At 37.9% G+C, this 18,198-nt stretch overlaps 2 protein-coding genes across 8 annotated transcripts in view; both read left to right on the forward strand.

Moving 5' to 3' along the window:
• The first annotated feature begins 6,468 nt into the window (after positions 1 to 6,468).
• On the forward strand, positions 6,469 to 8,761 carry LOC122820600 (doublesex- and mab-3-related transcription factor A1-like). 2 transcript variants are annotated; one of them, XM_044098160.1, is made up of 3 exons: positions 6,469 to 7,045; positions 7,622 to 7,950; positions 8,053 to 8,761. In XM_044098160.1, the coding sequence occupies exons 1-3, from the start codon at positions 6,568 to 6,570 to the stop codon at positions 8,404 to 8,406; spliced, it is 1,161 nt and encodes a 386-aa protein (XP_043954095.1). In that variant the 5' UTR covers positions 6,469 to 6,567; the 3' UTR covers positions 8,407 to 8,761. The 2 variants fall into 2 exon arrangements, with proteins under 2 accessions (XP_043954095.1, XP_043954094.1); XM_044098159.1 differs by having other exon boundaries at positions 6,470 to 7,045; positions 7,622 to 8,761.
• A 1,054-nt stretch (positions 8,762 to 9,815) lies between these two features.
• The window catches only part of LOC122820601 (glucosidase 2 subunit beta-like), a 158,495-nt gene continuing 150,112 nt past the window's right edge, over positions 9,816 to 18,198 (forward strand). For 5 of the 6 annotated variants that reach the window (XR_006368836.1, XM_044098162.1, XM_044098161.1 and 2 more), the window contains exons 1-5: positions 9,816 to 10,046; positions 10,305 to 10,421; positions 12,971 to 13,066; positions 16,041 to 16,098; positions 16,956 to 17,073. Coding sequence is in view for 5 of the 6 variants with exons in the window: in XM_044098162.1 (XP_043954097.1) it covers positions 9,965 to 10,046; positions 10,305 to 10,421; positions 12,971 to 13,066; positions 16,041 to 16,098; positions 16,956 to 17,073 (471 nt within the window). In the remaining variant the exon portion in view is untranslated. The remainder of the gene's footprint in view (positions 10,047 to 10,304; positions 10,422 to 12,970; positions 13,067 to 16,040; positions 16,099 to 16,955; positions 17,074 to 18,198) is intronic. The other variant, XM_044098166.1, reaches the window with a different exon arrangement.

Below are 18,198 nucleotides of genomic sequence, written 5' to 3' on the forward strand. Positions count from 1 at the left end.
TTATTTTTATTTTTTATTCATCTTTTCAAATGTTTTCTTCCAGGATTGCCCAGTATTTACCACCACCTATCTTCATATGAACTTTAACAAGCTTTCTTGTCCCTACTTTTAAAAAAAGATTCCCGCAGCATCATACTGCTACAACCATGTTTCATTAGATGGAATAGTGTGCTCAGAGCAATGTGCTTTGTTGTTCAACATTTGGGTTATCCTTTAATAGCCTAACTCTGCTTTAAACTTCTCCAGAACTTCACCCCTGACCTGTCTGCTGCATTCCTTGATCTTCATGATGCTGTTTGTTCACCAATATTATTTCTTATTAACAGAGAAACATAAAAGCAAGTAAACAAATAAAAATAAAACTGTATAATAAAGTCAAATTAAAAAAATAAAAGTAAAATAATGAATATTCTGTACTACCTAACTCTTTGATTGGGACTTTGACCTCAAAGCCATTAGATAAATTTCTATTAGGAGCAGCACAGAAGGAACAAACTGCCAGTATTTCACACCATAATCCTCAGTCCATTTGTTTTATCAATAAACATTATGATCTTTTTTCTGTGTATGTCAACCTTTTAGAACTTAAAATTGGTTTTTGTAAATGTATTCAATATATCTTGCCACTCCTTTGCAGTTAAAATAATGGGTAAAATAATATTTAAAAAGATCTGGGTTAAAAAAAAAAACATACTCACAATGTACTTTACTTCCTTTTGCTCAAATATTTTTATTCAGAAGAAATCCTGCATATATAAGTGAACCTTTTTTTTTTTTTTTTTTTGCACCTTGAAGCTTGCTTTTGGTCTTATCTCTGGAGAAAAATGTGTCACAGTGTCTCTGCAAGGATGCAATGGCATAGCTTTGTAATTTATGCCCCAGGCAATATAAACAGAGATACATAAAGTCCAAAAACACCAGTCAACATCCCCTGGCACAAACTGATAAAAAAAAAGCAAGGGGAACAGTCTTAAAAAGCGTCTCTAAAAGCAAAGTTTTCTTTACTGAATTCCTTTGAGGCAACTCATGTCACCCGGTGCATAAATCGTAACACAACAAAGTGTCGTTGATGTAAAGAGCTAAATAGAAAATGTTGCTTTGGTGTAAGAAGAAAATGACCATTTTCAAACGTGTCAAACAGTTTAAACAGCCCGGGCCATCCTTGGTGGCCGCAAAGTTGTTGGCTGTGAAGTGGAGGCTACTGTGTGGCACTTAAACAACAAGGGTGTGAAGTGACAGATGAGAGAGCAAACACATAAAAGGTCGAGACCCTTTGCATACTGAGAGAGGGGAATTTGTGGTAACCTGAGAGCTGCAGTTTGTCTAACAAAGGCGCTGTCTTAAAAAGTTTAGAATCCACACAGGCCAATGTCAGATTCAGGTCACTTTATTGAGTAAAAATGAAACAATTTGTTCCTTGTAAGATAAAAAAAAAAAAACTCAGTTCAGATGGCAAGTTGCAATTTTAGGTTGATTTCCCTTTCTTTCTGCCTCAGCTTCTTGCCTCTTCATTCTCCCTCCTCCGTCCTCCTGCCAGAGGGACACATAATCAGGTTTTGTGAGATTTGTTTCTAGATTAGCAGCCACCTTCCCTTCAGATAAGAAGCTGCTGTGAAGAAGCCTGTCCTGGGAGGCACAGGGCTGTGATGAAACACCGCATCTGACATGAACAGATCTGTTAAGAACACAATTAAGACACTGTCTAGCCGTATCTGCCCCAACTTATCGCTTCTGATCTTTCCACTCTTGTTTTGAGATGAGGCTGAAAAATTCTGACTAAAACTAGATAATCTGTGCAAAACTGAAACCGGACTCAAGGTTTTTCCAACAAGTTTGCCAATTCAAACGCATCCATTCATACAACCAATAGGGGTATCTGGAGTTGTAGGGGGGTGGGGTGGCGGGGCAACTGTGCTTCTACATGTATCCCGACAGATGATCGCCTCTGTCAGAAAACAGTTCTGTGTAAGAAGGTTAATCTCTCTTAAAATAATTTCTGAGTGTTTATAAATTATCAATATAGGCACTGACAAAACAATCTGATGTGTACAGGAAGCCAGGACAGGCGAAGCAGAGTCCATGCAGAGTAATATCCACCTAACATGTAAGGGACGTCCACAGTACCAATAACCATTGTTCAGTGGCTTTGAATAAACCAGTGATTCTTCCCAGAATGCTACCCGAGACTTCCCATCACTTAGAAAATGTGTAAGCAGTTAATACAACACTGTATTTGCAAATCAAAGTCGTTGGTCACATTTCTTAGCTTTTTAAATGTTTCTCTAAATTAAAAACAAATAATATTACTGACTGTTATTGAAATCTCTGGATAAGAATTTGGATTTATGGCATAACTCCTTTCTCGGTTTTGTAGTCTTCAAGCATCACTGCCACTGAAGAAGATACTCAAGTCTGTTTTTAAAAAAAATCCTCACCACATGTGTAGCTTGCCTTAAAGACAAGAAATAACTCAAGATGACAATGTCGGTGTTCCCAGAGTGTTTTTTGATAATCCAGCTCTGTGAATGGAGTTTTTGTCTCTGTAGTCCTTGTTGTTGAGGGCAACGGACAGGAAGACCTTTTGTACTTTATTGGTGGTTTTGGTTTTCTTAATGATGTGCACGTCATGTTTAAATTGTTCTCCAGGGCAGCAGGTAACCTGCTTTTCTAGATGAATGAGTCTTGGTTGTCTTTTTGAGGTGTAAGTCTCCCATCACCGTGATGGATCTTTTAGATGTGAGTTCCCATTTGGTGAAATTGTCCCCCTGGTGGCTATGGGTGGTATATGTGGATCTTTTGGTTTCAGAGATATTTGCAGGTTTCTGTTTTTTTTTTTCCCCCACCAGGGGGTCTTTTGTGGACTCTAGTGTCCCTTATATGACAGTAGGCCGACAGGAAAGGGGGAAGGAAAGAGGGGAAGACACGTGGCATATGTCGTCGGGTCCGGGAATCGAACCCGTGACGGCCGCGTCCTCCAAAACCAAGGCCTCCAAATGTGGGTCGCGCTACCCCCCACGCCTCCGCAGCACGCCCATTTGCAAGATTGTTTTTAATGTGATTTTCCTGAAGGACCAGGAGATTGTTTTGGGTTTTATTAGATTAAGTGTTTGGCAGGGATTGAGTTTTGGTTTCAAAGTTGTGCAATATAGAGTGTGCAAGTGAGTCAACTTGTTTTTTCATCACCTATTTCTGGTGGGATGTTTTTGTGTGGAAATAGAATAGAATAGACCATAAAACAGACATCGGTATCAATCAAGATAACCTGACTAAATTCAAAGTGCAGTTCTTGCAAGGATAGTTTAAGGTATTAAAGGGAAGAATCAAACCAAATGTGAAAAACTAATTTCACATTACAATCTGGGGCCCCTACAATCTTTCTGTAGGGGCCCCAGAACATCATGCCTCCACCTCCATGTTTGACTGTCAGTATCAAATACTGTGCTAGTGCTATGCCAAAGACCTTCACTGAATATATTCCCAAAATGTTGAGTAACTTTAGTTTTTTTATTTTACTCCAAATGTTTGATAGATTTCCATGTTAATTTGGTCAGCAGTGGTCCTGGCACTCTCCCATGGAGGTCCAGTCTCTTTCTTGTTGTTGAACCATGAACACTGACTTTAACTGAAGCAAGTCAGAACTGCATGTTTTGATGTTTTTTTTTTTGTTTTTTTTTTTATATGTTATGACCTCCTGGATGAGTCTTTGGTGCACTCTTTGTGTAGTTTTGGTAGACTTTCTACTTTGGGAAAAACCATTTATTCCTAATTATTTACCAGGGTCGCGTTTTTTTTGTTTTTGAAGAACAGTCTTTTCAAATCAAAACTTATACATCTTGAAGAGATTTAAACTAACCAGACTAAGAATTAGCATTTACTAGATCTCTTCTTTTCAGTGACTCAGTTTTACTCTGGCTACCACCGCTAGATTAAATAAAGCCAGGTGGGATCAGCTTATAGAGTCTGGATAAACTTGCCAGCCACAAATCTTAACTTCAAATTTCCCTTCACAGCAGATGAAATGATAAAAAGACCATCTGCATCACTGGGATTATTTGTGTTTATAGGGCTGTGCACTCTGGGTGATGAATTTTAGATAATCTTCCTGTTCTTACAGCTTCAGTGAGGCTGCACCAGCCCCTATCCATTAGGGCGTCGGAGAACATCTTGCTGAAAAAAAGCAAACTTGCTCTCAAAAACCAAGCTCCACATAAATTATCATCTGATAATTTGTTTACTTTTAGGTCCTTTTAACAGTAAATGCCAGGGAGATTTTCTTAATATGTAATATGTTTGTGAACGCATTGCTGTGTATGTAGCCTTTCCTCACATAGGTAACAGAGGATCAATTTGTCTGATAAGAGCTATCAGTCATAAGAGAATGACGGTAGAGATTATTGTGTCAGGAAGAGTTGAAAAATGTACAGCTATTTTCTCTTGAGCCTGGGCTTCAGAACCAGACAGTGGTTCTTATCAGACACACCTACAAGCCCAACGGAGCAGCAAAATTTCCCCTTTACATCTTTTGGAGAAGATCTTTCCTCAAAGACGCCCCTCTGGGAATCATTATCTCTGAAAAACACCAAAAAGAAACTCTGTACTTCCTTTAACGTCTTTTTAATTCACATCCATTATTCACAAGGAATATAAAGTCAAAACTACAGGGAGGCCAAGAGAAGCCTTCATGTCTCATTCAAGATGATTAAGAGACAACTTAAGATAGCATCGTTATGACATTTTATCTACCATTCTTGAATGCACCAAAGGATCAGACTGGCTGACTACATAATGAAGCATTCCAAATAAAATTACTGATGGGTATCAGAACTGCTTGGAAAAACCCACAAAGCTACTGAAAAAGATGTCAGAGATTTATATCCACTCATCATATTTGAACTATAATTTTTTATAAGCTGGAATGAACATATATAAACATACAATTTCAAGGCCTTTCTAGAACGAGAAATGTGCACACAAATTTAAATTCTCTGTGAATTGTCTTTAATTCAAGCAGGATTAAGATGAAGACAGATCCACACTAAATATTGGATAAATGTTACTTGGTAAGAAACAGAGAAACCACAACATTTTTTCTGTCAGAAATTGTGGAGTTTATTTAAACTGACTGGTTTGGAGGCTCATGCCATGGTTTGAAAACCAGTTTTAATTTTTAGGTTTAGAAGTCAACCATCCAGCTGTTTATAAGAGAGTTTAGCTTTGGTTGTTTCTGGACTGTTCCTGAACTTTTTAACAGATTCAGAGGTAACAGTTTTGGTCAGATGGCACTAATGGATGTTCTAACATGACAATGTAACTTGTTTTAGAATAGATGAAGCAGGCAAGCATAAAAACCTCTGATGAGGCCTTGACGTTAATATTGTTGAAATGGCTCAGATCAAAAAACAACCTATTTAATTAAACCCCTTAATTAAAATACCTATTCTGTAAGGAGGAGTGGTCAAATATCCAGACAGAATTATGCCAAAATTGTTCTAATGATTATAAAACAGCATGGTATGAATGTGTATGTTGGCAAAGGGCAGGGAACTCATCCATAATAAAAAGTTGTGTGGTCTTATATAATTTGGCCTGTATAATTCTGATCATGTGTGGATAATAGAAAATTGATAATAAATTAAAAGTTGCACACCATTTTTTTTAAAGTCATACAAGTTACTCCTTTGTATAGTTCTCTCACCACCTAAAATATCTTTTTATGTAAATCTTAAAAAAAAAAAAAAAAAAGCCCAAGTTAAAATTACAGCAAAATGAAAGACTGCAAACGTTTACAGAAATTGTTCTGGCAGTTTTTCTTTTTGTTTTTCTTAGCGATGTTTGTGTTCGTCTCTCAAGTCTTTTACAAGCAATAACAGTGAGCCAGTCCTGCGTGTGTAATTGGATCTGGATCCTGCTCTGAATGCAGAGAAGTGGAAGAAAAGTGACAAGGTGTGATTAGGTATCCCCTGAATCACACTGGCTGTTTGTTGGCAGATGGCTCTTTTGTCAAACTAATTTGTTCAACAGAATAACCAGGTCGATAATTACATGCTGCTTTTGAGGCTGTTGGAGCTATTGTTGTATTTTTCACAAAAAAAAAAAATCCAAATAGTGGAAACTAAGGAAACAGAATGAATGTAACCTCAGGCAAATGTCTCCTCCCCACCCCCTTTCATTTATTTTACACTTTACACTTGGTTTGTAACACACTGGCATATAGAATGTAACCACCGAAAGCAAAACTCCAATGCAAATCAATCTTTTTCCAGCTTAGGACACTTTTGAATATTTAAAAAAAACGTATACCTTTTCATGGCAGGTCTACATGAATGGTTCAGTTGCGTCAGATTAGTGCACTAATCACGGAAGCAAATACACATGTTAGGGTATTAGGAGTTCTGAGCGGAAAGGGGTGTGACGAGGGTGTTGGGTTTCATCTCAAACCACCTGGTGAAGGGACTCTTAAGGAGCGCTGTCTCAGAGTGCCAGCGCACAATAGAGTATTCAGTCCCACAGAAAGGCCTTCTACCAACTGCTCATCCGTTTTGGGGAAGTTCAAGTCTTTAATTTTGGATGGAGAGCAGGATCAGACAACTCTCTTTGGCCGGACAGCCCCCCGGGCCGCTTGGAGGACTCCCGATGGCCCCTTCCCTCCTGCGTCACCCACCGCTTTTTCTCCGTGCCTGCAACCCTGCGCTGGAGAGGGGCTACCCGAGGACCCCAAAGTGCGCCAGGTGTAGGAACCACGGCGTAGTCTCAGCGCTGAAGGGCCACAAGCGCTTCTGCCGCTGGAGAGACTGCGTGTGCGCAAAGTGCACCCTGATCGCGGAGCGGCAGCGGGTGATGGCGGCGCAGGTGGCACTCAGGAGGCAGCAGGCTCAGGAGGAGAACGAAGCGCGGGAAATTCGACTTATCTACCCTGGCCCAGGCATCGGAGGGCAGGCGGGGATCAGTCAGGGTCCGGTGGTAGGGCGCGGAGTGCCAGCGGCGAGCGGCAACACGCCACCAGCTCCATGTTTTGACGTTTTTGGCGCTCAGAACCATAACGAGGGTGGGTTTTACGCGGATATTCTGAATTATTAAGCATAACCTGAAGTTATTATTATTAGTTATAACTTCGTACTACACAGATTGTATATTTTTTTGGTACTACCATAGCAATAGTTTACCAAGCAAAGGGTAAAAGTTGCGTAAAGTATATATTATTGGATTAAGAGTTTTGTCCTTGTACTGTGTTTCCAGTACAAGGACAGAATGGCACAGCGGTGCCAATTCAAGGGTGTTCGAGGCCTTACGCAAAATTTTATTTGAGAGCACTATCACAATTGTTATTTTGGGTGCAGAGGTGAGTGAGTCAGAGAGGAACTCTAAAACATTTTATTTTCGTTCATCGTTAAAGTAGCTATGCAGTTAGTGTGCTTGAGATCTGCTCTGAAGTTAGATATGAACAAGAGGAGGCATTAAATAAGAATTGAAATGTGACTGTTATAATAACTTTCAAATAAACAGGTCTTATTAAGTTTTGTATACAATTAGTGTATTTGTGAAACTGTCCTAAATCCAAGGCCCCAGTAGCAGTAGCTTACACTTCACTTATCAAACTCCTCTTTTCTCCACTGTGTTTCAGATGACAAAGTGAGCAAATACAGCATTTGCAGTGGATTTCTGGGTCAGCCACTCTTCACGCCCCGGGTGCCCTCTCCAAGTGAAGGAAAGGATCTGTCTCCCGGCAAGGACAACAACTCTTCACTCGCCAGTGATAGTGGAAGTCCATCACCGCCATCTGATCAGCTCTCAGATAACACTCAGAGTCCTCAGAGGTCACTTTCGCCCTCTGATCCAGAGTCCGGCAGTGAGTCAGAGAAACCCAAAGACTTCCCGAATCTGGACCGTGACCCTGCTGACATCATGGCCAAGATCTTCCCCCATAAGAAGCGAGACGCTCTGGAGTCCATGGTGAGAACATGTAAAGGGGACATTGTGAAATCCATCGAGCTGGTTCTGAACTCTAAGGAGAAAAAAACTGACGCTGGCAGTTTGTCTCCGTCTCGTCTGCAGAGTTCAGTGTTCAAGCCTGCAGCCGGACTGCCGGGAGTTCTCGGCTCTTCGGGGACCAAGTCTGCCTTCTCCCCTCTCCACGTCCATCCGGCTCCCGGTGGGGACAGCCTCTATGGGCTTAGTCCTCACCTTGGTGTGAGCCCCCTGCGTCTGGCCTACTCCTCTGCCAGCGGTGGTCTGGGTGGGTTCATGTCCCCGTACATGACATCAGGACTGATGCCACTGTTGACCCTGCGTCCACCATTGGACTCACATTCTCTCCCAGGAATGATCAGAGACTTTTCTTACATCCAGAGTAAGGATTCCCTGTGCAGTACAACAGGTCTCTACACACGACTGAACAATGATAAATAATAGCCCTAAAATAATATCACACGATAGATGATTTTTGTCCAGTTTCTGTTTTCCTGCTGAACAATGTAAGTGAAATTGTACAACTGAGTTAAAAATTTGCTTGCAGTTGTGTAAAGTTTGTATGAAATTGTTTCATTGTAATAAAGGGATTCTGTTTATGTTTCTGAATATATCCATCTATCCAGATGACTAACAAAAGCTTGTATGTAAAGTATTCCTTGCAACAATGTTCATATCCTTTAAACTTTCACAGATCTTTCACATCACACACAGTATTGTGTTATTGTTAAGCACAAGGACTATTTTATGTTACATTTTACATAAATAAAACCCGAAAATGCATGGCATGCATTTGCATTCCGCTCCAGTACAACCAGATTTCACAGCAATTACAGCTGCAAGCATTTTGGTGGATGGTGAGTTGCTTTGCCAACATAGAAAAATTTTGTCAAATTTGATGGAGACCATCTATGATCATACACTGAAAGACTTCCCATGTATTCTCAGTTGAATATACTGTAGGAAGGGGTGTTCACTGTAGCTCTCGCTTAATACTTGAGGTTATTTCCCCTCTGGAATAATGTTTTGTGAGATTTCAAAAGCTTAGCATATGGTTTTCTGACATAAAACTGATCGAAGCATCTCCACAACGTCCTCCCTTCATGATGTTAGTCTTCCTGATGCTTGTTGTTCACTATGTTCTCTAACAATCACAAAACATCTGGATTAGTAATTGGTGCTGAAATGAAATGCACAAATTTCCTAATGTAAAACCCACACTTTAATTTGTAGAAATATAAGAAAGCAATATAGTGTTGTCCTTCCACTTTACAAGTATGCACGATTATGGTGTATTGCCCTAATACATAAAAGTACCAATAACATACTTTCAAGTTGTGAGTTCAATGTGACAAAATGTAAAAAGTCCAAGAGGTGCAAAAGTTTGCAAGGCAGCATGAAAAGATTAAGTATTCCACTACTTCCATAAAAAAAGCAAAAATAACAACAAAAAAACCTTTTGAACCTTTTTGACTAAATAATCTCGTTTTTTAAAATCAATAACCTACATTTTTATTTGTGATTACTTAATAAGAGTTGAAAACAACCAACATGCATAGTGAAAGACTCAGCTGACATTTTATAAAGGTGTTCAATGAAACGTATGTGTTAAAAATATATATATATTAAATATATATTGTGACGAGTGGGGCGTGACAATATAAAAAAATTATAACATTCCGAATTACAATTTAAATTATTATTACCTACTTTACAGTATGTTACTAGCATACGGAGTCTAACATATTTTCAAACGTTAAATACAAGCAAATGTTTCTCCAGGGTCTCCTGCGTGCTACACTTCTAACTCGTGATTGGTCCAACCCTCAGCCTCGAACCAATAGAAAGCTTGGGAAGTGTCACGTTGTGGAATGTTTCAGGAAGCTGGAACATGGACGGTCTAAACGCTGGTTTTGCATCCTGAGTTTGAAATATCCTTGAGCGGGACTTTAATGAGACGTGGCTGACAGCGGGCAGTGCTCATTTTTTGTCCTCTGAGATGCGTTTCCACATTATCACCGCAGCTTTTCTCTGGGCTGCGTTTGTGGAATCGCGGAAAATCCGAGGAATATCTTCGTCCTGTGAGTTTAGCTCACCGTTTTAGCTAAAGCCAAGTCGCTGACATCGTATTTATGTTATCAATAAGTCTTCATTCATAGTCACAGCTAGTTCATACATAGCTGACCTGATCACAGGCCATATAGATCTGTATAACATTTAGATGTATAGGTTGCAGTTGGAGGAACAAACATGTGGATTTCATAAAATCACAACGATTTACTTTGATCAATTCATAAAACGACTCTTATCTTATCTTTACGCGTTTTTCTGTGTAACAGATAAAAGGTTCTACAGGGAGAGGAAGTCATTTCTGTGCATAGACGGGTCCAAAATAATTCCTTTCGAGCAGGTGAACGACGACTACTGCGACTGCGCAGATGGGTCTGATGAACCAGGTAAACATGGATTGATAACAGAGGAATCATCATTCAGATTTTAGGATTGTAATCATTAGCTGCAGGCACAGACGTTTTACTTTGAGAAATATTATGTTTTTATTCTTCTATTTAGAAATAAAGTGTTTTGAACAGCAACATTGAAGCTGCTTTGCACTATTCTGTTTAGTTCAGATGGTTATTATCTTTAATTGATTTGGTCGTTTATGAAGGCTAAAGGAAACACAATTAACCTTAATGAGATCATCATGAATTTGACACTTCAGTTAGTTGCCTTAGGGCCAACTAATTTTTATACTAAAAAATTAGTTGGCCCTAATTTAATAACTTAAATTACTGATTATTTTATTTTTAATTTGTTGACAAATTATAGTTGAACTATATGCATTTTAGTTCTTATATCTAAGCTTGAATGAACTTAAACAGTGTTTCATAAGGGTTGTTTTGTCATATTTTGATTTGCAGATATTTTTTGTAATGATCACTACTATTGGTACTAAAATAATTCTAAATTAATTAATTAGATGTGAACTCTAGTATTTCTTTCATTAGGAAAAACCCAGATTCCAAGCATAATTGTGTTAATTTCCAAGGCAAACTTGCCACTCGCAATATGACGCATGTAGGTGTGCTGTTAAGGCACTGACCCAGTCTCTATACTCGCACTACACCCTACACTGCACTATGAAACACATTACCATATTTCCACCTATTAATTTAAAGCGTCCCATACTGTCACATGCACTAAAGAGTTGTGGGTGTATATATACTAGATCTTCTTGACTAAATCAACTTTCCGGTTTGGTATTCCATAGGGTTCAGTTTTAGGGCCATTGTTAATTTTTCGTTAGCTCCCATAATGTCAATTTCTCCTACTCACTTTCAAAACTGCACATTTAATTAAAATGGCTGGATTCAATTAAGACTGGCAGTTAACTCGGTAAAATCGACATAATAATAATAATAATAATAATAATAATAATAATAATAATAATAATAATAATAATAATAATAATAATAATAATAATAATGATAAAAAACTGAAATAATTATCTTTGCTTAAAAAAAGTCCATGTTCTATCATTTAAGAAATATTGCAAGCGGGGCTCCAGTGCCTTCCAGAAAATTAAATTAAATTAATTAAATTTTTTTTGTCTTGTCTGGATGATTATATGCATTGTGTGAATGTCTTTTAAAATCTACCATTGACCAGCTGTACGCTGCTCAGGCTGCTTCTACCAGGCATCTGGTTTGAAGTGTTTCATGTTTATTTCTACACACAAACTTGTTGTCAGGTCATTGTGACTCAACAGCCTAATCTACCAACAAAACTTTTCTCTAGTCCTGGTGTCTTTTATTGAGAATGTATGATGAAGAACTAAATACCAAGAAAAATGTCTAATGTTTTATGAGCTGAAATATTGTAAAAGCCTCTCCTTGCTGCAAAACGGCCAGTTAAACTTTTGTACATTTAAAATAAAACTGTTTAATGCTTAATTTAAAAAGTTTCCTGTAAATGGGGTATGTGGTCTACTGAAAGGGTCATTAATAAACTGTGCCATCGCCAGCATCAGCGTAAGTGCTATAATAACCCTCTTTCACCGCTACACACAGGGGGAGCAGCACAAGTAGGAGGTTAATGATGCCAAACTGAGCTCATGTTGAGTGTGCCTATATCATCAAGCCTGGTGGAGTTTTACATCAGATACAGTCCAGTAAAAACAAGAGATAATAAAGGTGGCGCTTCATCAGACCTCCGCTTAGATAAGCTATAACTGTGCTCATTTTCTCAAGAATAGTTTTCATATTCAAAACAAGGTTGGAATTAGTTAACAATTTGCATCCAAGGTAGGAGCATAGGTCAACGTTTTTGTTCCCCCCCCCTCACAGAAATATGTTTCACCTTTTAAAACTGGTACAGTTACAGACTTGTCTTTGTTGAATTCCAGATAAAAATATAAATCAATGATAATCATAAACTGGAGGAAAAAAGAAACAGAAACCCATCAGCCCATAAAAAAAAAAACAGTTGTATGTTATGCAACTGACACGCACTTATCATGTTTGATAAAAATGTTTATAGGGCCTTTAAAAATAAAGTAATCTTTTGTGGCAGAAGCAATATCACATATAAATATAGAAAGACTACAACCTTCAATTTCAGTACTTTTCTTGAGTAAGAAAATATTAAGAATGTTCTTAAGTAATTTAAAATTGTGTAAAAATTCCCCTTTATTAAAATAAATTTCAATTGTTTTTTTTTTTTAAATTGTACTTATTTAAGATAAAAAAACAATCAAGAAACTTTAATTCATTTTTCATTTACCAGACATAAAATCAGCCATCTTACATGCCTATTCTTGTTCCTAAACATGAATCTACTGAATAAATGCACTCAAAGAAAGCTAGATGTTCTGCAATAAAAGCTGAATTTAATTTTGACATTTTTAAATACTCAGATGAACTAGTGTAATTAAAACAACAATGTTTTGAGAAATATTATGCATTGTATTCTTCCTTTGATTTCTTTTTAATCTGGCATTCTTCAGGCACCTCAGCGTGTCCTCGCGGTCGGTTCTACTGCACCAACCTGGGTTTCAGGCCGCATTACATCCCATCTTCTAGAGTCAATGATGGCATCTGCGGTAAGCTTTCACTTTATGCTGAGTTGCACTGGTGAAAAATGAAAAATAAATAAATAGATTTATTTCTGAATTTTTTTCAAAATCAAAAGTTTACATAAAGAATGATTTCTATTTCTTTAAGCAGTGAGGGAAACCCGATATAATGAGGTCATAGCTTTGGAAACTTCTGATAGGTTAACGGACACATTTGAGTCAAATAGAGGCACACCTGTCGATTTATTTTAAGGCTACACCTTAGACACGCAGCTTTCTTTTTTCCACACAGTTAGAAAGTCAGAAGAAATCCGCCAAGACATCAGGAAGAGAATTGTGGCACTGCACAAGTTTAGTTCATCCTTGGGAACAATTTTCTGTTTGAAGACAAGAAAAAAAAAGTTGCATAGTATATGCAATCATAGACATGATGAGAATATCCAATCATCATACATGAAAGCCAAAGACCTGGTTAAGATGCTGGGGACACAGTGAAGAATATCCTATACTGACATAGGTTGAAATGCCATTCAGTGAAGATGAAGCCATTAAATGAAACATCAAAAAAAGCCAAATTGCAGTTTTACAGACGCATACAGGGACAAAGACCTTTCCTTTTGGAAACATGTCCTCTGGTCTGATGAAACTAAGATGGAACTGTTTGGTCAGAATGTTTGGAGGAAAAAGAGGGACACCTGTGAGCCTGGGAACACTATCCCAACTGTGAAGCATGGAGGTAGCAGCATAATACTGTGGGATTGTTCACATGCAACTTGTGGCTTTGAGGACAATAAATAAATAAATCTCTGGAATATTCTTTCTCTCATTATTGTGAAATTTAGCAACTAGAAATTATTTTGGTAATTCCAACTGACATGACATGTTCTAACTGATATGAGAAGTTTGATCTTGCTTCAGACAAAGATAAAAAAAATATGAACGCCTTTTTTATTCACTATATGTACTGTGAGCATCTGGTTTTGACTGTACTTGAATGTATATTTAGATAAGTATTGAAGTAAGCGTTATCTGGGGAAGTAGATGTTTAAATCTAAAAAATTGAAGTACTCTTTTAACTCTGTAAAAATTCAGTTTGTTTTTCCTCTGTGCGTTCTGCCGACTTGGACAAGCAGCTGCATCTTGTTTACTGTCGAGCAGGAAGCAAAATGTAACCATGAAGTTCTTTAATCCTGTTAATTCCGGCTTTATTTTTTTTCTCCCTTCAAAACTGTTCTTTATTCCTGCCGAAAACCTGAATGCCACACTTTATCGCAATGGATGTCTTTTTTTTTTTAATACCACCTTTCTTTTCTGCTTTTGTTCTTCAGTAACTCTCTGTTCTAGTTAATCTCATGGAGCACATATATAGATGTAGAAGCAGAATTAGACCACATGCAACTATCAAAAGAACAAAATGTTCCACTTGTCTCTTATTCTCCTCCCATTTGTCTCACCACACCCACTTTTCTCATCCCATTTGAAATTCAGATGGGTTGTCATATTCCCTGTTATTTTATTATTATTATTATTCTCATTTTTTTTTTAAGGTTTCAAAACCTTTCAATCTGCTGGCCACAGACGGGGGTTCTGGACAAATGCGAAATTTCACACTGTGCCTGCATTACTGGTGAAACATCTGAGCAAAAGTCAGATTAGAGCATTTGCTGCACACCCTGCAGTGGATATTATCAGTGGTTGATGTCAAGAGACCCTCTGTGAATCAGAGCGAGATATGATGTAGGCACAAAGACTCAATCTTCATCTTTAAAGATGAAAAGTCAGTGGCTCAGTCAGCCCCCATCTTCAAAATGAACTGACAGTTGAAAACATGGATGGATAAAGACGCAATTTACACAGCATCTAATCTCATGTGCTGTGTGAAATGTGTGCATACATCTTTGCAGCTAAAGAACAGAGTTTGCCCGGACAGTGATACTACAGGTGTTTCATTACATGGTGCTGTGTTCAGGTAGCATTAGGTGCTCTGAAATTCCGGATTCCTAGGATTCTGTGCCAGTCTGTCCGTCCTCCTGACTCCGGTACCTTGATTTCCAAATTAAATGCAACATTTCCTTTGGTTTAAAAAAAAAATCAATTACTTTGGATCACTCCTTCTCCCTTTTGTCCAGGTACTGAGTATTTATTAGCATTGACAGCCAAGAAGAATCAAAAGGACCCTTGCTTGATCAGAAAAAAAAGAGAAGTGCAGTGGAGAACATTTAAAGAACTTCTAGAACAAACAAAGATGAGCTGCATCACACCAGGAGCAAGCTGTGATGGCTGCAAATGTTGTCTTTCATTTAATACTGATATTAGAACTTGGATGTAGAAAGTAGTTTCTGTTTCCGAATCAAAAATCAGCAGGATTTCCCAATTGACGTGCTCAGTGGCCAGGCTAATTACTGCTAACTGTGCAAGCTAATGACAATGTATTTGCTGAAACAATGTAGCAAAATGTTCACCAAGGTCATGTGAGACTTAATGACATAAAAGAGTCAGGAAGTACAAACAAACCTTTTTGTCTTTACTGCAATCGAGCCATATCGGATTTTATAATCCAGATCAATGAAAAGGTCTTTTGAGACCCTTTTGTTAATTTTCTTTGTTGCGTTTTGAAAAAGAAGATATTGCTATGGTGGTATTTAATAGGAAAAGCTTGAGTACTGCTAATGTAGAGGTTATTAACTAGAATAGAAAAACAAAATAGAGATGTTTATAAGGAAGTAACACATTTTTCAAGCTGTAAATATCGACTTCTCATAAAGTTGATGTATTCACAAAGAGAGACCTTTAAAACACTTGAAGTGTTTCTAATTGTCCTTCAGTATAATCTAGTGTGGTATTCTGCTATTTTCCCTTGTGTTTCCTCTTTGAGGAGCTGATTGTAATCCCTTAATTTAGAGCAGTGACATTCTGTCCACACTGTGTGCTGCTATTCTGTTTTGTGCTTGTTTTTGTTTTTATGTGAATTTGGACGGGGTTCTCCTGCGTCTCTCGGCAGATTGCTGCGACGCTTCAGATGAGTACAACAGCCACGCTCGCTGCCAGAACACTTGCTGGTAAGTTGGATCAAAACTGAGATTCAGTACCTGTAAAATTACCCAGTTTATTTATTTATTTTTTTTCTTCAAAGTAAATCAGATGGTAGAGGGGATTTTGAATTAATTGGAACAGGACATCTGGAGGAATTTCTTTCTTTAATTACAGTGATAAAATTATTTTTAATAGGAGGATTTTATCACAGCAACTGCATGAGGGGCTTATAACCGCACCTGAGCAACAATAGTAACCTAATCATTGTGCCACCAGGGGGCATTGTATCTCTATGATAAGAAATAATGTGTAGTTTCAGACTTGCTCTAGTGATTGATATACATGGAATTAATGGATTTTAAAGCCCAGTTTGACTCGAATCTTGTATTTATTTTAGATTTATTTCTGCAGTTTGACTCGCGTAAATTCTAGATATCTTTTGTTATAATCGGGAAGTGTGTGTTTAGCTGCGCTTCGTGTCATGTTTGGACATTGTGATATGCAGGAATGTAAGCTGCTGCGTAAATGCACACTAACCCACTTCTTTTGTTGACAGTCCTCTATTTGTTTCATTTATTTTCTGCCAGACTAAAAAAACAAAAGTACCACATGGAAGCAGTCGATCTCATTATGTTTCCACAAGGTCCCCGCTCACATTCTGTTTGCCAGACTTCTAAAATGATTTAACTCCACCACATAGCATCTTATTTACTCCTCTGTTTTTTGTTTTTTTTTTTAACCCCACCCCATTTGGATTTCTACTGCACCGCAGGCCCCTTTAAAAAATTGGATTGCAGCATCTTGTTTGACCGAAGCCTGGGTGGCTGAGGTTTTCCTCAATAATGATGGTTCTATGCGTCTCCTCTCTTGGCTTTTCCTCTAGGAATCTGGGACAGAAAGAGCGGGCGTACGTGGAGGGTCAGATGAAGACCTTGGATGAGGGTTTGAGACTCAAGCAGCAGCTGATTGAGGAGGGTGTGCTGCTCTGGAGGGAAAAACAGGTAATTTGAAAAAGTAATACAAGAAACGTAGTTGTGGTAAAAGAACCCCACCATTTTCTGAGTTTCAGCATCTGAACTGATAAAAATATACATTTAATGTGGGCATCAACAGCACACAGTCTCTCTAACTGGCTGAATATTATGCATTTGGCTTGGAGCGTTTGATGGCGTACTTTTTTTGAAATATAATTTCTGATCAGAAACTGCCTCCAAGCTTTCTTTTTCGAGTGCGATATTGCAAACATTGATATTGCAACGATAATTGCAACTCCCAGGTTTTCTTTTTGTCGCAGTTTGTTTTGAATGTTGTGCCTAAAGATACTGCAGTTTACCAAAATTGGACCATTTTCAGATGGACTTGCTAATGTGAAACAGTTGTGAAATCCAATTGTTTTCCATTCTTTATACCCTGGCAGATTTAGATTTAAATTTGTGTTCATTCAAAGCTTTTGTCAGAGAGATGGGCTCCTCTAAGAAGATACTAAAAACATGTAGAACAATGATACACAGTCAGTAGGTTTTGTTTGTTATTTAATCTAAATAGATGGCATATTTAAGCTTTTTTACACCTTTCTTAAAACTGTTGAGCAGCATTTTGCCTGCATCCAGTGATATTTTGACCATGTATTTTTAATGCTGAGCTCCATATCTGTATGTTGGAAAGACTCCTTGCCAGTGCACTAATGTTTAACTACTTTCACATATTTCTAACCAAAAGAAGCATTTTGGTAACATTAATATAAAGCTTTAAATCTGCTCTGATCAGGGCAGATTTTAAATGACTTTTAAGTACATTTAGGGGGTTAAATAGAGAAAGCACAAAAGGTGAAAGAAGATGTTAGAAGAAAGCCATGTACTCTATGAAATGTCTTTGGTTCATGCAGCTGTTGGAAAGCGAGAGAGAGAGAGAGCAAAACCTTTAGCAGATAACAAGAAGGCTTTCTAATGTGAAAGAGATAATATACCCTTTCACAAGATTTCTGTTCTTTATTTTTTGTTGAAGAACATTCTGTAATTGGCAATGTTGGCAATCTTTTATAAACCTGAGTTAAGTATATGCATTTTCTAAAGCATACAGATAGACTACTGTTTTGACAATGCTAATCACTGTTATAAGATCCTAAG

The sequence above is a fragment of the Gambusia affinis genome, linkage group LG18 (assembly GCF_019740435.1).
Source record: "Gambusia affinis linkage group LG18, SWU_Gaff_1.0, whole genome shotgun sequence".
Lineage (NCBI taxonomy): Eukaryota > Metazoa > Chordata > Actinopteri > Cyprinodontiformes > Poeciliidae > Gambusia > Gambusia affinis.